The sequence below is a fragment of the Lepisosteus oculatus genome, chromosome 10, assembly GCF_040954835.1.
Source record: "Lepisosteus oculatus isolate fLepOcu1 chromosome 10, fLepOcu1.hap2, whole genome shotgun sequence".
Lineage (NCBI taxonomy): Eukaryota > Metazoa > Chordata > Actinopteri > Semionotiformes > Lepisosteidae > Lepisosteus > Lepisosteus oculatus.
In genome coordinates, this window is record NC_090705.1 from 27,709,579 (window position 1) to 27,736,212 (window position 26,634).

At 36.0% G+C, this 26,634-nt stretch overlaps 1 protein-coding gene and 1 long non-coding RNA gene across 9 annotated transcripts; one reads left to right on the top strand and one right to left on the bottom strand.

The window, feature by feature from the left end:
- Positions 1-7,616: 7,616 nt before the first annotated feature.
- LOC107078607 (uncharacterized) lies at positions 7,617-10,928 on the bottom strand. Its single transcript, XR_001479563.1, has 3 exons — positions 10,706-10,928; positions 8,627-8,701; positions 7,617-8,497 (listed from the first exon to the last, which is right to left on the bottom strand). It is a non-coding gene; the product is annotated as an uncharacterized lncRNA (long non-coding RNA).
- Positions 10,922-25,506, top strand: kcnv1 (potassium voltage-gated channel modifier subfamily V member 1). Of its 8 annotated transcripts, XM_069195049.1 has the most exons (7): positions 10,922-11,260; positions 13,014-13,102; positions 13,498-13,585; positions 14,231-14,274; positions 15,174-15,314; positions 16,081-17,042; positions 20,927-25,506. In XM_069195049.1, the coding sequence occupies exons 6-7, from the start codon at positions 16,103-16,105 to the stop codon at positions 21,436-21,438; spliced, it is 1,452 nt and encodes a 483-aa protein (XP_069051150.1). In that variant the 5' UTR covers positions 10,922-11,260; positions 13,014-13,102; positions 13,498-13,585; positions 14,231-14,274; positions 15,174-15,314; positions 16,081-16,102; the 3' UTR covers positions 21,439-25,506. The 8 variants fall into 8 exon arrangements, with proteins under 8 accessions (XP_069051150.1, XP_069051151.1, XP_069051152.1 ...); XM_069195050.1 differs by lacking the exon at positions 13,014-13,102; XM_069195051.1 differs by lacking the exons at positions 13,014-13,102; positions 13,498-13,585.
- The last annotated feature ends 1,128 nt before the right edge of the window (positions 25,507-26,634 follow it).

Sequence of the window (26,634 nt, forward strand, 5' to 3'; positions counted from 1 at the left end):
TCTTTAAAAAATAAATGTATGTTGATACATTGCTTATATTAGGTTGTGACACCTTCTTCAGGTATCAGATCTTTCTGATTTTTACAATATCCTCTCCTCCTTTAATCTGCATCCGAAGAAAGATTTCATCACACCCAAAGAAGGCTCCACAGCCAAAACATTGTGTATCTTTTCTTCTCTTTTCTGCATGGAATAAACCTTTACTTGTTCCTGTTCATTTTTTTCTGCTTAGGTCTACTACTTCCTTAAAATGGGCCGTGCTGAAATTCAGCACTTGTCACAGGGCTGATATCGATTCCAAACCTCACATACTTTTTTTGCGACCAATTACTACATTTTGCAGGGAGAGATAACAAGATCAAAATATATACATATACATACAGAGTGAAGTCAATACAAAAGGAAATGTTTTTTGTGTATAAGACAAATCCCAATGAAGTTTCTCCCTCCATCCTCCCTTTCTCCTGTATTCTGCTTTTTCCTTCCTCATCCCCTCCCTTCTCACCCTAGTCACTACTACGTCTACCAGTAACATATTCACCTTAGAGTAGTCAACAAACATAAAGGAGGGGGACACAATAAAGCGGAAAAAAATGTCTTTTTAATATATGTAAGAATTTTAAAACATAATTTTCTTAGGATAAAGCTGCACTGTGCTCCAAAAATAAAATGTTTAAACCATTGCCATCCATTCTCTGATTCCTATCTATCCTATCCCAGTTTATTATACCATTATTCATACTTTCTGTATACCCCCCTGAAATTGTGAACTTTTGAATTGAGCCCAATCTGTATAGTATCAAATTAAACTTCAAAGCACATCATATTCAAAGTACCTTTATACATCATTCACTTAGTTGAAAAGTCTAGATCAATACAAGTGCTCCAACAAACTGAGCAAGAAAGCTGTCATTAAAAAATTAGTGCCTCATCCAAAATATGTAGTGTACATCCCATTACTGTGCATTTATCTAAATTGTTAACCACAAAGTTCTATGTAATTAGGATGTGTCATCAAAGTGTCTATGTCATGTAGCTGTTTGCTGCTGGAAAAAAGGCCGGCAACATAGCACTTTTGTTGAATAAGTTCCTTTCCCTGGCAGCTGTGTGCTGTCACGAGGACAGCAGGCTCAAGAAAACAACCTAAACAGAATTCAAGCAGGTATCTAAAAAGTGAGCACAAACAGACAAATGATGAAAACAAAGCTTTAAGAGTGTTTTTTTTTTACAGTGTTACCAATTTGTAGCAAAGTTCTATCCTTTTTTTGGAGCTTCTCTTTTACTATCAGCTCATTCAAATATTATTCTTTAAACCTGGGCAAACAGAAGATTAGGACCACATCTTCCAAAAGAGAGACAATAAGAAAAGCAGGGGTTTACTTTGACACACGGTAAACCACAACAGGAATATTACACAAGACTGGAGAACAGGCATGGATCCCCAACTGTGCAGGTGTCTTGGCAATAAGAGTCCCTGCTAAGTAGCAGGGACATGATTTATCTGCAGGCTTTACTCAGATGCCCAGAGAAATCCACTTGGGCTCTAAGCGAAGTTGTTTCTATCCATAATAGGAAAGAAGCATTACATCTAACACATGAACTATTAAGAACCATTAGAATTAACAATAGCATTATCTTATTTTCCATATTACTTTAAATATATATATAAAACACACTTAGATCCCTCATTAGGCAATTCTGCTTTCTAAAGCTTTGAAGCAGCCTTTATCAAGCAAACAATGGATGAAGGTCTCTATAAGATTCTTCCACACATGTCTGTCTTCGATAAACACCCTGGAATTTTTAACAACCACAGAGAATCAGGTTCTCGATTTTATATCTCATCCGAAGGACGGTGCCTGTTTATAGCATAGTGTCCCCATCACTATACTGGGACATTAGGACCCACATGGACTGCAGGGTGAGCACCCCCTGCTGGCCCCACTAACACCTCTTCCAGCAGCAACCTTAGTTTTTCCCAGGAGGTCTCCCATCCAGGTACTGACCAGGCTAACATCTGCTTAGCTTCAGTGGGTTGCTAGTTGTGAGTTGCAGGGTGATATGGCTGCTGGCAAAGTTCCATCACCCTGTCCAGACCTTCATCTTCCCCAACACTTCGTTGGGTGCTTACACATGTTCAGATCTCCCTGAGTTACAGCAGCACATCTTACCAGTAAAGGTACCTTTCACATCTTATTCTAAAAATACAGGCATCTAGGGGTAAGTTGATTTTTTTCCTTTGTTTTTTTTTCTTTTGGTTGTTCAAGAAAAAATGAAGGGGACACTCTCAGCCAAGCCCCCAAATGTAAAAGGTCTACCTCTTCTCAGATGGCTTATAGAGGCCTGAGCACACGGACAACCACAATGGAAAGAAAATATTGTACAATAAGTTTTAATCCTAGCAAAAATCTTAAACACACATGAAAAATACACCTTTGCTAACAATCACTTTAAAATAAACTCACAGTAGAAGCCAGAACATCCTCTGTAGTTTCATGGGTAATTACTGCTGGCCTGCCGCAGTAACATCATTTTGTCTCCAATTCTGCTTGTTAGTCTGAGTATTATCACAGAGGGCAACTTCTTTTCACAATTATCATAACAAAGGATAGCTGTATATTTTCAACAAAATGTAACACCTCAATTTCTTGCACATATTGTACTTTTGGCTTGGTGATTTAGTTTGATATTACTGCTTTTAGAGTAAGAGTAGATACTGTGTTTATTTTTACTCACATCTCAGGTTAAGAGACTATGTCTGACTCATAAAACAATGTTCTAATAAAATATGCTATCTGACACTACAATTTATTTTCTCACTACAAACCAATTAGACTATAATTAAGCAAACTTGTTTCTCCATGTATTTGTATGTTTACACAAAAGGTTTGATTATCTAGAAGAACAATCTAAAAAATCAAGGTTTTGAAAATATTGCCTAGTTGAGACTCATCCAGAAACAGCTGGATGAAATAATGGGATCAGCCAAACAAGCAAGATGCGCAGAATGGGCACCGTCATTTGCAAAAGCTTTTTATTTCTACGTGTAATCATTCACATATACAGTTCATGATACCTGCTCACAAAGTGCTTCAAAATTTCTCAAATCAGAGTCGGCATTCTGGAAAAAAGCATGAAAAAGTTATATCTCCTTTATGGACACGAGATGGCGTTGTTTTGCTGCTATAAGATGAGATCACTTTATTGCCCATATACAATTTTTTGTATTAGGAATTAGTATTTTTGTATACCTCAACTTGCTCTCCATGAGACACACAGACAGGGAGAGAAGCTTGGGGATAAGCTAATAGCTATACTATTACACAAGTTGACAGCAATTAATACAACAGTATTAAGACAGAGACAAACTTTTCACATAGATCTCTGACTTGAAAAGTTCCTAAAAAGTGATAACAGTGATGGAAAATAATTTATTTAATAATGTTAATTATTATTCCAATCTTATTTTGGTTTTATTTAAGTTAATTATGTGTGATTTTAATGTTTATTTTTCTTAGACATGTTAAATCGGTCTTTTTACCTGCTTCTCTCTTAATAAGCCAGTTCTGTAATGGAATTATTCTTAAAATTTCAGAATTCCTTTAAAGTAACTCAAAATGTGAATGTGTGAATTTCAGATTCAAACTAAGAATGGAGGTCAAGCTAGCACATATTACATAACAGTCGGGAAGACATCAGACATGTCGAGATCTGTCCCAGTCCCAGGAGTCTTACTGTCATCCCCATTTTTATATGCCTGTATTCAGTTGTGAAAATTGTAGTGCAGAACAGAGAATAATGATACTATAAAAAAAGAAAGATGAACAAAAAATAAGGTATGTTATGCTGGTGAGGCCAAAAAAAGGAGAAACATCTGTCTGTAACTTCTAATGCTGATGGTTATAACTCTGGTTTGCTCCTTGTGCTCCCAAATCACTGGCTATGGGAATATAGACAAATGGAAGAAGTTGAGTTCGATAGGTCAAATAACCATCTATTTTCTGTGGCTTTTTCTGATGCACTGAAAACATCCTGTGAGCAGATGGATGTGCTCAAGTAAAAACATTAATCATTGTTGAGAACTAAGAGATTTATGTGGTCCCAGATGGAAAACAGAAATAACACAGGCTTCCCGATTCTGGTAGGTGACTGGCAAGGTGCCTCTGGATATACAGTATAGCTTTTGGAGAACTGGCAGGTTGTTGGAATCTTATGTTCACAAAACACAGCACTGTCCATTTGAGGAAGCCAGGACTCTTGAATCCTTCCAAGAAGTAATGTGAATGTGCTGTTGCTGCTAATGAAGTTAAGTCATAAATTGAAGCCACCATCCACTTAGTTAATGTGCTGATACCATTCATATGCACTTGGCAGGACCTGAAAATAAATGAAAATCTTACTTGCACAGAGCAGATATCTAATAATGTTCATATTTGCATTATGAACACAAGTAGAAATTACTGTAAGCGTAGGAGCATCCAGGACAGAAAACAAGGCTCATGTCTTCTTCTGTTGAGGATGACTCTGCAAGATCCTTACATTCAGAGCGGTTCATGGTGGAGCAACACAACTTTGACTTCCAAAAATTCCCATCGCTGAGCATATACTGTATAAGACCCATTGTAGATATTAGCTGCTGAAACGTGTCCCCATTTCCTTGTGTACTCTCTACCCAAAGAGTACTGAAAACATCTCTTCACACATGTTTTGGGAGTGTCCAGAAGTAAAATTTCAGAGACAGGTTTCTTATATAAAGCATGGAAAAAAGGTTACAAACAAGAGAAGGAGAAGGCCATTCTGCCTATCTACAGTGGTGAGAAAACATTTGTGAACCCCTTAGAATCATCTGTTTTCCTGCATTAACTGCTCCTAACGTGTAATCTGATTTAACAAATAACACAAACAATTGTACTTTTTCTTGTCTATATTGAACACATTGTTTAAACATTAACTGTCTATGCTGGAAAAAGTATGTGAAGCCCTTGGATAATGACCTCTGTTAAAGTAGGTAATTGGAGTCTGGAGTTCCACTCAATGAGATAACATTCATGTATGAGTTTCAGATGCCCTGTCCTGTTAAAAAAAACACAAAAACAAAAACCACACAATTTGGTTACCAACAGAGTCTGAACTTCACAACACAGTTTCTTCGAAGTGAAACATGCCCTGATCAAAAGAGGTTTCAGAGGACCTCAGAAGGCTCAAAAGAGTTACAAAAGCAATTTTAAAGACTTAGGGCTCCTTCAATCCACATTCAGGCAGATAGTGTACAAATGGAAGAAATTCAGTACCATTGCTGCTCTCACCAGGACCTGTCATCAAACACAAATCACTGCAAAAATGAGCACTGGCTTGCACTGGCTAATGTCTGTGTTTATGAGTCCACAATAAGAAAAACTCTGAACAAGAGTGGTGTGCTTGGGAATGTACCATAGAGGAAATCCCAGCTTTCAAAAACAAAAACCATTGTTGCTTGTCTCAAGTTTGCCAAAGATCATGTGGATGTTCTACTGTGCTGCTGGAGCAATGTTCTGTGGACAGATGAGACAAAAATGAAACACACTGGCATAAATATGTAACATTATGTTTGGAGGTAAGAAAAACTCTGCATACCAACACAAAAACCTCATCCCAACCATGAAGCATGATGGAGGGAGCATCATGGTTTGGGACTACTTTGCCAAGATGTCTTGTAATTGAATGGCCAAGTCAGAGTCCTGACCTTCACACAATTGAAATGCTGTTGCATGACCTGAAGCAAGACATCAAAAAAATGTAAATTAATAGAAACTATTCTGTAAAGAGCATACACCCAAACCAATGTTTAGGACTGATCAGCAGCTAGAGGAAACATTTGGTTGAGGTAATTGCTGCTAAAGGAGGTTCCACCAGTTACTAAATCTAAAGGTTCACATACTTTTTCCAGCATATACAGTGAATGTTTGATCAATGTGTCCAATATAGACATGAAAAAGCACAATTGTTTGTGTTATTTGTTTAATCAGATTGTGTTTATCGATTAGTATGACAGTGATGAAGCTCATATCACATTTTAGGAGCAATTACTACAGGAAAACATAATCCCAAAGGGTTCAAAAACATTTTATCCAAATTGTATTTCATTTGGTAGTTAACATTTAATTGATCCATGGATGAGATCCTCTTTAAAGAAGATGGTATGGGCTTTGACAGTTTTGTTGGATAGTGTGACTCCTACCATTTTAAGAATTGAGCACTTTTTTGTACTTTGCTTTCTTATCCAATAAGAATTGTGCAATCAAATTACTGTTCATGCATTACTTTGAATGCCTGCTATTGAAGAATTAACCTTTTATGAGGAACCTTTTCAAAAGTGTTGTGAAAATCTGAATATACAGTATTTGCCAGGTTTGTGTTCATTACTGATATTATTAGTTCATAGAATTCTAACACATTAGTTAATAAAGGCTTATCCTTTCTAAAGCCACAGTGATTATCTTCCAGACTCTTACTGATATAGCTATAGTTACAGTAAAGAACAAACCATAAGACTTATTGGTCCATAATCACTTATGTTGTCTTTTATTTAATGTTTTACTGTTTTACTGCTCTAATAATATTTAAAAAAAGACATTTGCTATTTATTTTTGCCTCTACTTTGAAATTTATTTAAATCCCCATTGCAATGTAGCTGTTTCTGTTTCCATTATTTTAGACAAGAATATTTATTGCTTGGTAAATGATGATTCCAATCATGGTCTCTCACAAGTTTAGAAATTGGCTGATTGGCTGGTCTTTCCCCTTGGACTGTTAAAAATACTGACAACCAACCAATCAAGCATAATGAGAGGAAACTCTGTCATTTGTAAACCTTTCTTAGTTTTTTAAATTGACTTTTTTAAAAACTGTAGACAAACTCAGTCATTTCCTTTTGCATATCTAGAATTATATATATTTTAAAATACTCTCTTTGAAAAAAAACACAATATGGTTAACATAAATTTGAGCATCACTAACCAAATAGACAAAAGGACCACTAGGGATAAATAAAATAATACACAGTGAAATAAATGATATCCCAAGAAAAGAGCAGAGCACTTCTAACCAATTTAATTTAGTATTAGGGATTAGAATTTAATCAAATTAATACGCATGATTATTCTAAAAGTCTCTCCACTGACGCAATCTGATTTGTTGTGTTGAGTGACATATTAATTATTGTTATCTGGTTTTCTACAGAACAACAGCTATCCAGAAAGACACTTTATGTAACTGTGTTGTGCAGGAGAGGGGAAAATAATTGCTGTAGGGAATAAAAATGGAACTTGTAAATTGTTGTTTGAGGTCAGTCAAACTGCAGCTGCAATGACAGGTAAGCAGGAAAATGAAACTTTGAATTCCCTTCTAAATGTACACTGAGTCTGCTGAAATATATAGGATCATATTTACTGTAGCTGATAGAGATCTCTCATGTGGAGTTCTTCCATGAATTCTTATTAAAATGACTCTACAGTGTAATGTATACAATATAATACCATTATGGACCAATTCTTATTAACACTCTGTTGAAAAAATCTCTAACACACACTTAAAATTATGATGTTCTATTGTTGTGAACAGAGGATAAGACACAAGGAAAGTCACAAAGAGCAGCTGGCCCGTCTTGCTCATGGGGTTGCTTATAGGTTATTAATTGTCACGAAGCGTAGAACAGGACCCTGTGCAGCTGGCAGAATCTGGAAGGGAGTGAAACAGACACAGGGAGAAGACGACGGGGAACTGGGAAGGTTGATGAACAGAGGGGCGTGACGAATGTGCACTGGTGCTCGGGGGTGGTCCAGGCGTACAAGTCCAAAGGAGTTTGAAGGGTAAATCCAGGGAGAAGTCCAAGTGTCCAAAGCAAGGTGATCCATCCAGGACAGACAAGACAAGGTTTAAAAAACCGGAACGGGATCTGGTGCAGTGACGAGGAATAAAAAGTGTTAACGGAGCCAGGTGCTCCCAGCCCCGGACCTAGATGGTCAGGACGCCGTGGTGAAGCATATGCCGTCGGGCCACTCCAGTACCCGCTGGTAGGCGGGCTTCCAGACGTCCATCTTCCAAAGCTGAGCCCAGAACGGAAGAAGAGTCTGGCTTAAATAGGGAGGGGCTGAATAGGAGGCAGGTGCACAAAATCAACTAAAATGGGAAAAAGCCGGAGCGCCCTTAAGAGGAGGGATTTACGATCGTGACATTAATCATGAGTTCATCCAGCTATTTGGTTTCTTGTCTTGAGCCCTTGTTTCTGTTGGTTCTGAAGTAGTCTTTTGGGTTGACTTTCTCAGTACCTTTCAAGATTGTAAATATCTACTGTATCTTTGTTTATTATGACAACCTTTAATTGATAGAAAGTTAATTTTGCCTCATAGGTGCCTCATCTGGAAAACTGACTCCTCCTCTTACTAATGTGACACTCTGAAGGAAGGTCTCCAAACATGCTGGTTCCATGTACAACAGGTTGAAAGAGCTACAGTACATGCTAATTATGGAAAAAAGAAAACATTAAATTGACATTGCCCTTCTTTTCTTTAGTCTTCAAAAATTCCTTTTATAATTGTAAAGACATAAATGTAAATTTCATTCTGAAAAGAAGAAAGAAGATACGTACCATTTCAGCTGCTGAATCTTCTTCAGGTGTGAGCCATACGATGGGTTTTGTATGTCTCCTGCTTTCTAAAAGCCACTAAAATATAGTATGAGAATATACAGGTAAGTATGAGAGTATGCAGACAAATGTTTCTGATTATATTGCAGACATTAATTTGAACATCTTTGACACTACCTTTTAGGCTACAGGCATTTTATGATGGACTTTATACCTGATTCTTATTTGTTTCTTTGAATTTACTGATTAAGCTGTGTCTTCAAAGAACTTTATGTTATGCTTGACTTATCTTTAATGGGGTTTCACCTAAGAGAAAGAATTCAAATATTTGTAAGGCACTGAGCTTAAGATATAAATCCTTCATTTTACATCAATGACAACACAGTATTTTTAAATTTAAATCCATTTCTTTGGCCAGTACTTTTTTGTCCAAAAACCTGTATAAGAATTATGGTGAGCAGATGAGCAAATTGCCATACATTATGAATTCCTCTGATGGCAATTGCAATTGATAACATATAGTGATTTACATAAGCTATAACAATTGTTTGTTATACACCAGAAGCACTAAAATAAATGAAACATAAAAAATATGATACAATATAAGAGGATGAATTAAGAAATTAAAATAAAAAGTACTATGGGTTGTATTCCTTTCAGGGAAGTACATGCTATTTTGTTTGAGAAACAAATAACAGTATAAAATATTTGGCTAGACATGTCAAATGATGTGTCCTAGACTAGAATTTTTGTTATTGTTGTTCATACTGTTGTTATTATTTGATTGATATCAATTCAGCATTTAATTTCTTCTCAAGTATGTACAGCTCAGTGAGAGTTATGCAGGCCTCTTTCCAAAACAAGAGTGAGTTACTTCTGGAACATGTTCCATAGCCATAGACATAGCAATGTTACAAACGTCAGTATGGTGATTTAAGGGCAATTGCCATTTTGAGGTAAGGCAGATCCTGAGATCCTATAGTAAACATTTTAAATCATTTTATTCATCTTTCACAGTTACATGTTTCATTTAGACTCAAATGGGCAGTTGGAACTCAGTGCATTGCCTTTCTGTGAGCTTCAGTCAGACACAAACTGCTTTTTTAAACTTTGCAAAGGGGTAAATGGAAAAAAGAGGGTAACCAATGACTAGGCCTGGCAACAAGACTGTTGTCACACAGAAGAAATCTCTGGAGAAAAGAGAGAGATGCACCTGTTATGATTGAGCCTGTCTTCAAGATGCGAGATTTATTTAGAACACACTAGGGGCATCCTATTCTGATTCCTGCAGTGTGCTACTTTGCTACAAAGCAACAAATTTAATTGTCTGCTTCCTTGATTAACGGTATCCACCGACAACACACTAATCACTTTAAGTGCATGCAAAAGACGATCAAGTAAATCTTCATATGAATCTCACATGATATCCATCCATTTTATAACTTGTTCATTCAATTCAGAGTCACGAATGAACCGGAGTCTATCCCAGCAAGCAATGGGCACAAGGCAGGATAGACCCTGGACACAACGCCAGTCCATTGCAAGGCACAGACAGATAAACTCACACCAGGGCCAATTTTCCCAAAGCCTTTGGGAGTAAACTGGAACACCCAGAGAAAACCCACTGGGAGAACAGACAAACTCCATCCTGAATGGAATCCAGGGGCCCCAGCGCTAATGATCACCACTGCACCACAGTGCCACCCATCTCAAAAGATATTCATTTCCAAAAGAATAATACAAATCGTTTTATGGAACCATCACGTGGAATATGGTTATAAGAGTTAAAATTTTAACTCAAATAAATTACTGAGAGATTACATTGCTCAATGTGTTTATTTCGTTCAAATTCAGGATTTTTCAGAATTTATTACAATAAACCAACATCTTGTTTCATTAAAATAAAAAATACAAACGTTCCGGTAATACGTATCTTTATTTGTAATTACAATGGGTTTGCGCAGTTAAACGAAATAACTTTCCTATTAAAACATTAAAAACATCTACAAAAAGTCCTAAGGCAATCGTATATAATGAATCGTTTTTTAAATATATTTAAAAATCCATGAAAAAAATGCTTACGACTCTTTCGCTTCATCTTAAGTTTAAGGAGTGAGACGTCACATAACAAGTGCTCTCTTCTTACAGCAGTCCTTGCATGCTGAAGAGAAATGTTGAATGAACTGCAAACGCGCAGATCATATTATTTTTAGAATGTCTTCTTTAGCTTCATTTAGAAAAAAATCCCAGAGGTCTTGAATTTCACAGGATTGAAACGTGTTTGTTGCCTAGCAGCGGGGAATGGCCCGAGCGCAACGTGATTCGCTTGTATTAATGAGGTTTAAATACTGTATACCGACTGCACACCTGAACAGGCACAGTTGAAGACACATTCACAGGATTCAGAAAGTTAGACGTAACCCGTTCCTTTTCTGTCCTGCCTTCCGAATCGTATTCGACTATTCTAAAAAAATGGTTATCCATTGTAGTTGGACTTTAACGATGGATGATGGTCACTAATTTAAAGATTCATCTATAGACGTGTTTAAACTTAAAACAACGAACATCTGGCAAAATGTCGACTTTAAAACAGAATTTCCTTTCAAAATAAAAACGATGCCAGCCGTCAAGGTTTAGGTAAGTTTTAACCCCCAGTTTATTTTATTGTCACGTCGTATTTCATATTTAGCCAAATTAAAAATTCTATGCAATGACCAAGTCTAAATTGTCAATTACTTAATTTTGTATAATTATTTAATTAAAAAGAACGAAAATATTATTTGATGTTGATTTATTTCAGTGCACAAATTATTGGAAGTTTTAGAGTTGCAAACTGTCCTAGATGAGGAATGTGTACGACAGATAAAAGCGATCAGAGTTTTCTTTACATATCCTGGAACGTATTACAAAGGGAAACATTCGATAACTTCAGAGCTAGCGTTTTCCTGTCCATATTTTGCCAGTGAACTGTTGTTCAACATGTATTCTGGAAATAGTTTATGGATGTATTTAACTATACAGAAATACACTTACAAAAAAATTGTCACGGGCTTAATCCTTAGAGGGCGAAAATGCCTTGATACAATGTACGACCCTAAAAACTATCGCTTTATTTTTCCTCTGCAGGCTAATTTCTACAGTACCGAATATGTATAGTACTTATAGTATTTGTATAAACTTTCTCAAGTTGTATTCAGTGGTGCATGCTGGTAATTATATGCCTTAGCCCAAAACAGCTCATTCTTAGCAAAAATTTAATGTTGTTTGCCACATTCAAAATCAAATCTTCGACTGTCAGTTATCATTATGTGCCTTACGAAATTAAACATAATAATTAATATTACAGACGTGCACGTAAGGAATGTGACCCCTACAAGTTGTACACTCCATATTAACGTTTTGTAATCGCGAAACGTTGAAAAACTCTTACTGTCTACAGGCAAAATGACAACATCAAAGATTACACAGGGCTTTAAGCGTAAACTCACACTGCATATTGTAGTTTGGGTAAGACTTAAGATCCTGTATTCAGTAATATCCGCTAGTTCTCAGATTGTCAGTTCGCATTACGTTAGATACCATTTCTAAAAAAAACTCCAAACTGGGTTGCTCTGTTATCTGATTATTAGAACATCGCGGAATGTGTTAAAATGTTTGTATTACTTTACATAGATTCTCATTCAAACACACAAATCAATTATGTAACAGAGTTGAATTAACTAATGACGGTTTTTAATTTTAGAATCATTTAAACTGGGATTGTATTTGTAATAATTTCAAATAAATCGAGAGATACAAGACTTTAGTCCTCTAGGACTGTAAACTACATTTATTGATATCATTTAGCTACATCAATGCACTTATATAAATATGTTTTATATACACCTAAAATGAAACAGTAATTCTTCAATTATGTCGCCAAACGTCTCTGGATCGTCGGGTTTCAAACGGAGGAGATTGCGATTGTCGCGAGTTGTGTCGGGATAAATGAAACTCAAAAACTTTACAGTACAAAAACTTTTAACATTGCTCTAAAAAGAAAAAAAATCTTATCCCTCCCTCAGCATGAGAAAATAACGTTGAATTTTTCATAATTTCTAAAATCTGCTACAGAGCGGTTTTGAGTTACAAGCCTCACACCCTAGTAAAGAAAAGTGCAGTTGTGCCATTCCAGGTCAGGTTGCCATTGATATAAACTTTACAAGCTTAAGAGATGTTTTATGAAAGTGAACATTTTTTTCATTCAAGGATCATGTGCCACAATACATGTACAGCATAGTCACGTGTTTATTCTAACTGGGTTGCTGCAGTCCAAGCACAGTATACTGTAAGTGGGTAGCTATGTCAGTCTGCCTAGGCTGCAAAGGTAAAGCAGGTTTATGCCACGCAGAGAGGAAAAGAAAAGCTGCGGAGCCTTCTACAGGTGTCAGGGAGAGAGGGGAACCAACAGTTGATGAAGCATGGGAAAACAAAAGACAGGTAGTTATAGTTAACCTAGTAGACTGCAGAAAAAATCAACTGCATGTGGACAAGGGGTAGGTATGTTTGTATCTGGGTCTGTAGGATGGCTTTTTGACAGTACTATACCCAGGAGGACGATTTTACTAGTTGGGTTAAGGTCAGGCTGGGGGTGTTTACAAAATAGTCAAATAGTAGCAATTACAGATGTAGAGGAGGATATCAGGGCCAGTGTCAGCAAACAAGACAGTAACTGCATCACACCATAAGGCATCTCTAAACACATGGAGATACAGGTCTGTCACACATACTGTATGTATCTTTACACAAGATGTGTTTGCTGGTTATTTTTACCACTATGTATCCTAACTAAAATCCATCCAAACACTAACCATGTACCTATCTTTCTTCCATAGTTGGGTAAGCTTGAGTCCTGGAACTTGGCAATCACTGTCCTTTCTATCCAAGACTTTCTATCTGTTTTATAGGAAATAATTCAGTCAAGTAAGTTAAATGAACATATACCTGCCAATAGGTCATTTCAGCGTGCTAAGATACTTAAAAAAAAATTATCCATAAAATCTTTAGGATTTTCTGAAACTAATGTAGATGTGTGAAAAAAGAACCACTTATTCTCCACAAAACATACTGTATTTGTGGAATTTTAATTGTTTTCTGTTTGAAGATTAACAAGGAAATCTGGGACTGAAACAAAAATCTTTTTAAGTTCTTGTGTATATTGAGTACTGGAGATTCAGACAACTCACAAAGTTCATTTGTCACATCTATTTCATTATGCAATCCAAAGATAATTAGGGTGTGCAAAAACAATTGTTGTTTAAAAACAAGATTTTTTAAAATAAAACTACCTTTTAAATCAGTAAAGATATCTGATTTAACAACTGAAATGAGTAAGGTTAAATATATCTGATCTCAGACAGTTCTCAGCAGCTGTTCAAGAGTACCACATAGTCATAAAATTGATTATTATTAAAACAGTGATAATTGCAGTTTATTGGCGTGAAGTTAAGTGTAACCTAGAAAAGCACTGAAAGTTACCACAATTGAATCACATCAGAATTTGTTGTCAGTATTTGTCCATTCTTGATGTGAGATTAAATAGTTGATCATATTCTTCTATTCTTCCAGAAACAGTGTCAGGAAGCAAAGTCATCCACTCTTGCTGAAGATAAGTTAAGTGGCGTCTGATCTATATAGATTAAGAAAAAATGTCTTTGTTTTGAATAAATATAGGTGGGAGAGGGCTAGATTTTGAATTACTGTATGTATTGTATACCAAAAGATCTGTCAGTGTCATTGTAGTCTGCATTGCTTAAGGCTACTGTGAAAAATACATTTGAAGATTCCTTGTAGACCAAAATAATGTTGGGAATAATGTTAACACAGCATCTATGAGTAGGGGATTCTCTTGCATTTTAGTGAAATAGCTCAATATCATAAAGATGGGTATATTAAATATGCAGGTCTTTAAAATTACCACCATCCATGACATGGATATATACTGTTACCCAGCAAAGGGAATTAATGAATACAAGAATAGCACCTTATTTCCATTAATTAAGTGGACCAGCTAAAATATTTAAATCTCTATGAGCAGCTTTAAAGAACTAGGACACTGCCAAGGGCCTGTTTTTATGTTTCATTTCTGATGATGTATTCTAAATAGAATAGGAAGGCTGAGGATTCGTTCAGGAAATGCAAATGATTCCTGCTTGTGATTCACACAATTTAACTTTGGGGGAAGAGGAAATTCAAGTCCTATAACACAACCTCTTGTCTACCAAAATGACCAATCTGTCACAAGGGACTGAACACAGGTTGGAGCTATAATGACAGGCTATCAGAGTGCCTCAAATGGATTATGATGTTATACTGTATATGTCATTCTTAATTTGTGAGTGTGTTTGTTTTATCTGAAAGATATTAGTCAACATCCTATAATGGGAGTTTTATCTGAAAGTGCTTTATGTCCAGATAATAACAATGGCCATTGGCCCTTACCAGTCATGGCCCTCTAATAATCACCATCTATGAATTGGCTTCATTACTCTGCTCTCCTCCTCACTAATAGCTGATGTGTGGTGAGCGTTCTGGCGCACTATGGCTGCCGCCACATCATCCAGGTGGGGCTGCACATTGGAGGTGGTGGAGGGGAGCCCCCATTACCTGTAAAGCGCTTTGAGTGGAGTGTCCAGAAAAGCGCTATATAAGTGTAAGCAATTATTATTATTATTATTATTATCATCATCATCATGTGAAATACATACTGTAGGCCATTTCTAATCTTTGAGTGAGCAAAATTATACTGATTAAGGCACTGAAGTAAAAGCCTGTGTAAGTTGTTGTGAAAACCCTCTTTATTCTCATTATGTCTACTTACATAGTTCATTTGGATGTTGACATTTAAGGCTAAGCATCTTTCAGTTTTTCCTTATATTGTGTAACTTTAATATTTATTTTGTTTGGTGCCAGAAGGAAAGTTCACTCCATTTATTTATGTAACATAACAATGCTGTAAGCCTGGTAATTTGCAATTTTGTCTACTAAAAAGAATATGGAATTACCTATTATAAAAATACTTGAGTTACTGCAATAAAAAAGTGAGCTATGGATTGATCAGAAAGTAAATGCCTTTAGTTTAGATCCATAAATGATTACATTTGGATTTATTTAGATCCAGGATTAAACCAAAAACATGCACAATGACTTAATTTTACAATTATAGTTGAATGTTTCAGCAGATTAAAATAATTGTAAAAGTATTTCTAGTTGTAGATCTAAAAAATGGTATGTAGGCATGTTTACACTTATATGCCTACTTTATTGCATAGTTCCCATTAGTATGTATGTAAAGTTATGAAAGTGATGTAGTTTCATGTTTTTTAATTGAATCTTGTGCCTACCCAGCTTGAAGTAAATTAAAGAGGATGCATCTTTAGGAGGACACCTGTAATGATGTCAGTGTTTCTGCCTGACAGGTTTTTCTCAGAATTTGGCACCATGACCAGCTGTTCATCCAGCCCTGCGGAGTTCTGCGGGAACAGTGTCTCCCTCTTGTCTCTGGATTCCAGTGTGTTTTTCAGCGAGCCGCCTCCTAATGAAAACCCTCTAGATTTCTTTATCATCAACGTTGGAGGCAGCAGGTATGTGCTATCTCAGGAGCTCCTCTCCTCCTACCCAGAAACACGATTGGGCAAGCTGGCCCTGTCGGCTCGAGACTCAGTGTTGGATCTCTGCGATGATGCCAACTTTGTGGAGAATGAGTTCTTCTTTGACAGAAACTCCCAGACCTTTAAGTACATCATGCACTACTACAAGACAGGACACTTACATGTCATGGAGGAGCTTTGTGCCGTGTCTTTTTTACAGGAGATTGAGTACTGGGGCATTGACGAGCTCAACATCGATTCATGTTGCAGGGACAAGTATTACAGGAGGAAGGAAATGAAAGAAACGCTGGATGTTCGCAAGGATCCCGAGGTAATTGACACCGAAGAAGAGGATTTCTCTGGAGTCATCTGTGAAAACCTTAGGCAAAAACTTTGGGATGTCATGGAAAAACCTGAATCATCTGTTGCAGCAAAAACCTTTGGAACACTGTCTGTGTTTTTTGTGTTTATTTCAATTGTCAACATGGCTCTGATTTCCTTGGATTTTAGCTCTCTGGAACCACCATTCCTGGATGTTCTTGAATACATCTGCATAGCCTGGTTCACAGGGGAGTTCGTGCTGAGGTTCATGTGTGTGAAGGACAAGTGCAAGTTCAGCAGAAGTGTGGTAAACATTATAGATCTCATAGCCATCTTGCCTTTTTACGTAACTCTGGTGGTGGAGAATCTTCATGGAGGGTCCACAGAACTGGAAAATGTTGGAAGGGTTGTGCAGGTTTTAAGACTGATGAGATCATTGAGGATGCTCAAACTGGGCCGACATTCAACAGGTACTATTTATTTGTGTCTTACATTATCTTACAGTATCTTACATTCATACACTAAGAGAGAGATTACTATCAGGATTTTGGTTGGGATTAGTCAGACAGTGCTAAGTGAAACATCATTGATTTGTATTGCAGGGACACATACAGTACTACAAAAGGAAGGACAGGACAGGAGAAAGGACCAATGACTGTCCAGGTGTGATGCTGGCAAGAGACACACCACTCCTCCAGTCATTGCCAACGCTCCTGTCCTGTATGTCCTTATTACATACCCCAGATTCGAATCAATCTCATAAGTAATTAATCTCAAGTGCACCCTGAATTGACCCTGCAAGTTCCACTCCAATACATTACATCTTTAGCATCAGTAAAGATCTTATGACCTTTCCCTTAAAAAATATAAAATGTGTTTAGTTTGAGCTCATCTCCATGTTCTGAAGTGGAATCTTAATGAAAATATGCAGGTAAGTATTTTCTCTGATGCACACATAACTGTACAAACTTTTAAATTTGAACAAATAAGATACAGTAACATTACTTTAGGCACATGAAAATAAAAATGACGTCTGTTGAAAAAGAGGTTGTTTTATACAAGGACAAATTAATAGGTTTGGAAGGTTTGTGTGAAGCCTCGAAAGGAAGAAGCACACTAGTTAAGAAGCTAAAAATAAGTTGCTTTGGGCATGTGGACAAAACCCATCATCTTAACACTAGCTGAAAGGTAGGTCTAACAGCATTCAGAGAAGGGTTTTCAGAGAAACAATGAGAGGATGAGGAAGAATTGACACAGTGGGGTTGGGAACAACAGAAATATGTAACTGGATAAACCAGATACCGTAAGAAATTACATAAACCATGCAAGAAATATTTCCTCTTGACCTATAACTTTTCACGTCCAGGTCCCCAGGGAGTAGACTGAATTGACGATGGTTTAGAGCAGTTGGAAATTACTCAGTGTCCTGCTTCTTGCACATTGCAGGGTAAGAGAAGGAATTCGCAGAGAGTTCAAAGATAGCCCTACTTTTGATGTACAAAATTAATTTACCCATTAGACCACCCCTTTGCCCCAGATGTGCCCTAATGACTAACCCTCTATTTGTATTTGAAGGGGACACTCTAAACACCCCCAACCTGATCTTAAGTTCTGCAAACTGTACAGCTCCCCAGAGATTGTGCTGTGACTAAACAGGTGACCTTCATGAGTCATCGGTGTGTCTGCATTGTTTTCTGGCTAGAAATTGTCAAGATGTTATTTCACAATCTATATTTGTATAACAAATATATCCCCTAACTCACAACAATATAAATCCTGTATATGGCTGAGTAATTATTGAAGCTTTCTTCCCAGTAGAGTACATTAGTCCTGAGGCATGGTGACATCCTTAGAGAAACTGTGAACATTCCCAAGGGAAATCTTCATGAATTTACATTTATTTCTTATTATAACCTTTATTTCCATGTAGCAGTCTGAAACAAAAACACTTTAAAATATAGGTTAGCACAACATGATGGGCTTTGCTCCTCTGATACTTTAAGTCAATACTTCAAAGCCTGTGTTGGCAGTTTCCAGTGATGTTTTTTTTTTCAGTAAAAACATCTTGGCCATGTTTCATGCTTTAAAGAATAACAATTACTATGATCGCTGGTCTTGCATAACTTGGTCAATTTATTGTGTTGAGGGGTATTTTCTTGTTTCTTAAACTTTGTAGTTTCATGTTCTCTGTACTGATTGCCAGTCAAAAACAATTGCTGCTGCTGGGAGACCATCAACATTGCACAGTGCACTAGGCGAGTTTGAGTTGCACTAATTAGGGAACCAAACAGATGACCTTACAGTTAACCACAGAAGATTTTTCAGAAGCTCCTTCCAAAAAATGTTTACCATTATTTAAGCAGAGAAAAGCAGTGATTCAGAATTATAAAAAAGGCGTGGGATGGGGTAAATTTAAAATAAATTTTAGATTATGTAAAATAATAAAGAAGGACAGAGTGGTTTAAGTCTGGTACCTTTTCCATGTCCTTGGTTGGATCTGAGATAATTAAGTAGGAGTAGAGTGGGGTAGGGGTAGTTTGTTTAGGAATACAAGTCTAAAAATTAACTTGGTCAGCTGATTATTTATTCAATAATACATTTGTGATGTCATAATGCAAACCTGCAAAGTTGTTAGAATTAATCACTAACATGTTTAAAGCTACATGTCTGTAGTGATCTTCAGTGTTTAAAGTTGTTTCTTCTTTTTGTCTGTGGCCAAAGAATCCTATCTTATACAATCACAGTTTCATACTTTAAAGGAAATAAAAAATAAGCATTATCTCAGTATGTTCAGCTACCCAGCTCAGTTTAATAATGTACTGCTATTCATTTCATATTCTCATTTCTTTCTATATTACTTTTCTGTTAGCATGAGAACTGATAAGATAAAATCAAGCAGTAAGGATTAAGCATGTCATAAAATCTGTTATGTAGAGTGTGCAGAAGGCTCTGCCTAATGGTTATTTACGTGTTTGAATTATATCAGCCATTTTTAATCTGCAGTATGGCATCTTTATAAATGTTGAATCTATGGCTGAGTTTTAGGTTCTACAATTGGTGTATCTCTTAAAATCTTTTAAAAAGTGTCCAAGCTTTTCAGGCTCAAGAACAATGAGTACTTTTTTATGTCTGGCAAATATAGCCTAGTGAATCTGACAGTTTAAACAGTGGTGAATCATACAGTTTAAAATGTTTATTTTAAAATGTTGCTCTTTTCATGAAACAAATAATGTGTCACAGTGTCTCTCTAAGCTTTTTTCTGTTGACAATTACAAAGTTGTAAAAGTCCTTACTGGTTATACAGATATTTTTAATCTTTCCTTACTTTAGCCCTTGAATTGCTTTTTTGCACCTTCATGAAAGGTTTCACACATAACCCAGATATTCTGAGATGTGAGCCTTTTCACCCTATATATATGCTGATATTTTTGGATGTTATTAACTTGACAAGATGCTGTAAGACAGATTGATTAATTCTTTCTAGCATAGGTTTAAATGTGAAGTGTGAAAATACTCCATGGAATTACATTGCTTTTGTTGTTTGTGTGTTTGAAGTTGTAAGCAACATAAATCCATCCTTTAGAACATATCAGTGGCACTTCAATATTTTAGTGAATGATCACATCCTACAAAATAAAAAAATATTTTCTAAAAACTTGTCATTTAGATACAAAAGCTTGTAATTCTTACATTTCATAAAAATGTGTTCCCATGAAAATCATTGATAAATGTTGCATGTAAAAATAGTGCTAAGTACCTGTAATTATTTATAGATGAAGAAAGCAATGAGAATTTTAAAATAATTTTTCCACATGTTGTAGAGATGGCTGTGGGAGACAAAAAGTCCCCTGTTTCTGATGCATTATTGATAAAACAAGAATTCACTTAATCATAGTACATCAGTAGTAGACCAGAGGTTTAATTTTCAAATAAAAAAAAGAGAAAATAGGATAAAATTACTATGTTATGAGTGTATAATTACAAACAAATCTCTTAACTATAGATTTTATTTTACTACAGAATCCAAAATAATATAAATTATTCAACTAATTTGTTCTCAAGCATTTTCTGAGAGTTGGCAACTCTCCTTATTCTGTGCAAGTAGTGCACGTCAGCCTTGAAAGGGATCAAAATGTGCCCCTTGAAAAACATAGTGAAACAGACATACAGTATATTCTTATTAAAGCAATTACAAATGGAGTTTGTTGGATGCTCCAGAAAATCTTTTATTTCTCTTATGAGCTGTTTTAAATAAAAATAAAATGAACTATATATAAATCACGATTTGCACTTTAAAATTAAAAGATGGCTAACTTTGTTTACTTATGCAATGTTTGTAACATATGTCTTTCAGGGCTTAAATCCCTCGGCATGACTATTGCCCAATGCTATGAAGAGGTGGGTCTTCTCCTCCTGTTTCTTTCTGTGGGGATTTCTATATTTTCTACCATAGAGTATGCAGTGGAGCACAACATCCCCGACACCACTTTCACCAGCGTGCCCTGTGCATGGTGGTGGGCCACCACTTCCATGACCACAGTGGGATATGGGGACATTAGGCCAGACACCACAGTTGGCAAAATTATTGCCTTCCTCTGCATCTTATCTGGCATTCTTATCCTTGCCCTGCCAATTGCAATTATAAATGACAGGTTCTCTGCCTGCTACTTCACACTGAAGATGAAGGAGGCTGCACTCCGTCATCGCGAGGCACTTAAGAAGCTGACCAAAAACTCTACCACTGATGTGGCTGTCAATATCAACCTGCGAGATGTTTACGCCCGCAGCATCATGGAAATGTTACGTCTGAGGGGAAGGGAGAGAGCGAGTACCAGAAGCAGTGGAGGAGACGACTTGTGGTGGTAGAATAGTCCTGCTGCAACTGTCACAAACCTGTAGGTAAACATACAAATATTTTTTCCCCAGAAGATGTTCATGTGTAATTATTTGGCATCAAGAGAGGGTTTGTCAGTATAACATCTTGAACAAAAAGACAATTGTATTAAAAAAGGACTTTTTAAGAAACTCAAAGCATTATGAGAAAGCACACATACTTAACAGAAGCAAAAGGAAAATGAACGAAAAAAAGAACATCAGATTGACTTTGTGAAACTATGTGTGATACTAAATGACAGATTGAAAATATCACCACTCATACGTTATACAGTAATATTGCCAGAGTATGAAAATGTTACATCAGTATTAATTCCCTTTTATTTGTTTCAGACTGCATAACATTGTGGACACATTAAGGGGATAGTGCCTTGCACATTTCCCATCTACTCTCCACACTTCAAGGACAGAGCTTTCTGAAATATTCTCAGCCACTTGGAGAAAGACCAGGAATTCACAAGGAGAAACTCAAAGTGAGGACTGAAAAATTGGATAAAAAAGACAACTGATGTTCATTTTCTCATTCCATAATAAAATTCCATAGTTCTTTTTAAATGCTTGAAACTTGAACTACTGTACTTCTGCAATATTTCAGAAGCAATATACAATACACTAACTTCCTGCTAACCTCTCTTGATCATTATAAGACTTTTTATAGCTAAACTGTGCTCCAAGCAGTCTTAGAGATACTCTCTCAACAGTTACACTAAGCAAGGATGCAAGCTTGCTTTAATGTTGTAAGACGTCAGTGCGTAGCTTTACCTTATACAGTATCTATACCTTTAAAGGACAGCACAGTAGACCCTCTGCTGAACAATTTTATGCTTGCTCAAATGAGAATCATGTTTCATAAATTTTTTTCCCCAAAGATGTGTGTTCATTCTGCATTCAGACAACAAATGTGCAGAAAATTATTATATTCAATTTTCAAGAAAGTCACTAATTTTCTTAGTGAAGAATATATTTTTTCGAGGGGACAATCTCTCTGAATAGCTGTTTGTTCCTTGTAATGGTTTGTCTAGGCTGGAGAGAGAAAAGACATAAGCTCGATACAGTAGCCCTTTCTGAATCTCAAGCACCAGTACCATAAATCTCACATGCACCATTAAAATGTACAAGGAGTGACCACACACTACATATACAATTTTTTAATTTGTTTCATGCTTGGTATTTTTATATACCTGTGATTAATTTCAAATACAGCACTAATGTGGAGAAGAGCAGCAAAAGAGGAAGAAGAGCTGTTAACATCAGCAAAGTGAATCAGTGTGATGCCTACCACCAGCATCTGTATACTTGTCATTATCTTCAGTTGTCAAGGTTTCAGTCAAACATGGGTGTTTAAGTATTCATTCCTCTCTGGCAGCATTCTAGTCTCAAATTGATACTGTTATTCCTAATTTACTTGAATGACATGTTTTTTAAAAATTTGTAGCCATTTATATAGCTGGACATTTTACTCAAACAATCCATGTTGTTATTACAAGGGTACCAAAATGGCATCCCCACCTGTGATTTGAACCCACAGCCTGCTAGGTATAAATTAATACATAATGCAGAAAGAGATAGAGATACACATAGAGAAACCTATTGCAATGACACAATAGTCTGCATGCCTGAGGTGGGCATATCTTATTCCAACTTGGATAAAGCTAACACCCACACCTACAGTATAAACATATCCCAAAATAGTAACTTGGGTTAAGGCCGTTATGGACAAAATGATAATAAATAATACATTTTTCATACCAGTATGAGGAAATAATTGGCATGGAAAAACTATAATATTTTTATGTAACAAAAAGAGGAAAATCAGAGAATTCTTTTCATTTAAAAATTAGGATATAATAGCTAATTCCTAGACCTTAATAATTGCTATTTTGTGTGAATCAAAATACGACACCTGTCAAAGTTCAGTTAAATTTCAGTCTCCCTGAAACCATGGTTTTAGAAAGATATGAGAAATAGTTGTCTTAAGCTGTTAAAGAGAGCAGACATAAAGATTAAGGATTTATACATATTTAGGTTAATGTTCAAATTGCATCAAGCGTAAAATCATCCACATACATACAGTCTTACCTAAGCCATTTTGTTGTTTTCGGATTTAAAGTTATTTGTCTTTTGTTTCTGATCTCACTGTGATGAATGTGTTGACCTCAGTAGTGGATCTGATACTCCGACCTGCAGCACTTTTGGTTTACACTAAGCATGGGAAATCCACTCCCAGAAACACCTTTGACTTGGACCTTTTTATTTAACAGGTGCTAATACAAGAACGACAGTGACGTCTACAGAGATTCTCTACGGGTCAGTCGAGTACCTGTTGAGAGAGACATTTGCACATTTATAAATCACTCAGAACTCTAGAGAATGAAGTTGTAAATATCTGTGTAGGATCTGCAAACAAATGAGGAAGCAGATGCAAGTAAAATATTAAATGTTATAATACTGCAATGGACTGGTGTCCTGTCTAGGGTGTACCCTACTTTGCGCCCCTTGCTGCTGGGATAGGATCCAGATTCTCCCTTGACCTTGAATTGGTTGAAGCAGTTAGAAAATGGATGGATGGATACATATAATAACTATTTTTAAAGTATTTATGAGACTTTTAAGGAAGAAATTAATATCTTTTTGTTCACACATTTACAATTAATATTGAATAATGTGCTCTGCTTTTTCTCATTACATTAAAACTTTCTTTGCTAACTAACCCTTATTGGAGTCTGGAGAGATGACCAACAGGATGTGTGGTAGGGAAACAGTTTAGTGTTGCACATACTGAAGCCCATTAATAAAGCATTTCCACCTGAATACTGTAAAAAACAAATATGCTGCTGTATCCTCTCTGACTTCTAGTGAAAATGAAGGGAACGGTAACATTTTCATAAGCAGAGATACTAAGATAATTTGTATGTTAATTAAAAACCTAAGCAACAACAAAGGTCAAAAGACTTCAGTAGTCAATTGTTTATCTGACCCCAGTGGACCAAAGAGCAGGCAGATGTTTAAAATTGGCTGCTGTAATCAATGACAGGTGTAATGCAAATACTTAGGTCATACATATCACAATTGTTTTATATTGAGCTTTTGTTACAGCTTGTTAATACTTTTAGAGACCAGCAAAGCTCCAATAAAGTCAAATTACTCAACTATAGTGCATAATTTCAAAGATAGCACTGTATGCTAAATAAAGGAAATGACAACCAAAATAGTGTCCATTTACTCAAAGCCTTCATTACCTTCATAATTGTCCTTGAGTAAAGCTTGTATCCAATTTATATTTGCTGAAATCACTTTTAAAGTAGTTGTTAACCTGACCAGTTCAGACAACACCTCAACATGTTTGCATCTTCATGGATGCTTATCCTGAAGATGACAGATAATTCCTAGAACAGATTTAAGAGGCAAAATAAGATCCAGAATACTGTATATCCGAATAATATGAAAAGAATAAAATATGTTAAAAGAATGTGCTTTAACATACAGTACATTATACATATCTTATCACATTTCCAAGTTTTTAATGCTGTAATTCAGTAAAATAAATGTGTTTTCTGTATGGACTGATTTGTTTTCAGTGCTCTCAGTGACTCAGCATTCCCTCCATGACTTGGCAGTTTGTTCATACACCCACACGTTCTCTGTGTAACAAAATGCATTTCAATCTCCGCCATTAAATTCTCTGCTCTGGTATTTGTAGCATTGCTGAGGTGTAATACCTGTGATTGTCTTGCATCATATCCATGGGGTAGTCATGTGCTCTCTAGTCCAGTTAACTGTAAATAAACAGGACAGTCTCTGACATAATGAGCAGCTGTTTGCTCTGGTATGGACTTAGAATAACCTTTCCCTTTCACTTAGAGTAAATGTTCCAGTGGACTTAATAGTCTAGTTATTTTTGACCACCTCAATCAAGCATTCTCATTCAGAATAATATGTTTTTAGTAACTCTTGTGTGACATGGTACTTGGTTTCCTTTTGTGGAAATTTTGTTGTGTTGCATTTAATTTGAATTGGAAATTTCTGTAATGTGATGGCCATTGAGCACAATACTTTATACCAATCATATTAATGTATATTGTGCATACATTGATGTAATATATAATTAAGCTGTATTCAAGGACTCTTGCAACTTTTATCACCTCTCACCATCTATTACTGTTTAACAAAAAACACTTTGACCTTTTACATAAGTTTATGAAAAAAATCTTATAATGAGGTTGTACTTTACTTTTGTAATGGGGTCCTGTGATTATAACCTTACTTACCATACTGGACCATAGGAATACAATTATATAACAATATTTGTGGCTAAGATTTTTTACAGCAAATGCCATGATCATTTTGGATCACCTGCAAATTATGGAGATGATACTACCCACCTCCTGATACAAGAAATTGTATATGGCCAATAAAGTGATCTCTTATCTTTTCTATGTTGTCATAGAAATAATGCTATTACTGATACTTATTGTTTCTACCCACATGGCTGTAGAACTTAATATTGCAACTGACTGATACTCTAAGATTTTAATATTGATTCAAGAATGTGAGTGTCCCTTGATCTTTTTTAGTTCTTTTTGGAACTTTTGCTGTTTTGTTACTGGAAAAACATTGTGGCTGACCAGTACTCATCTTTCATTGCAATGCTGTTTCTGCTCTACTTCTATTTCTAATCTCATCTTTAACTTTACAGGCATTTCTTCTTGTGGTCCTTCACATGAATTCTGCATTATACCGCTCCCAACTTTATATTGACCTGATGATACACTTAACACCAGATATGTATGTATGATCTGTCAGTAAAAAAGCTGAATTGAATCTGAAACTGCTGGAGGTATTGCCTAGGTTTGGAAGGCAGGGGTCTTTTAAACCTCAGGTCAACATCTAAAAGTCCTTCATGCACAAGATGCAATGTGACTATATTGTCTGGAAATGGTAACTTAAAATGTAAAAGGAAATCCAGATATAATTTACATTGGAGTGGAAAAAGGGCAAAGGTCTTTCATGTTCAATAGATGAAGGATAATTATTGTCAGTGATATTTATCACAGGATGGAAAAATTAATGGACTTTATTTTGCTTTTCTCACTTCACTGACCATGTAAATCCTATATCTGTTGAACCTTGATTTTGATTGTATAATATATTGAGCTTCAAAATAACTCA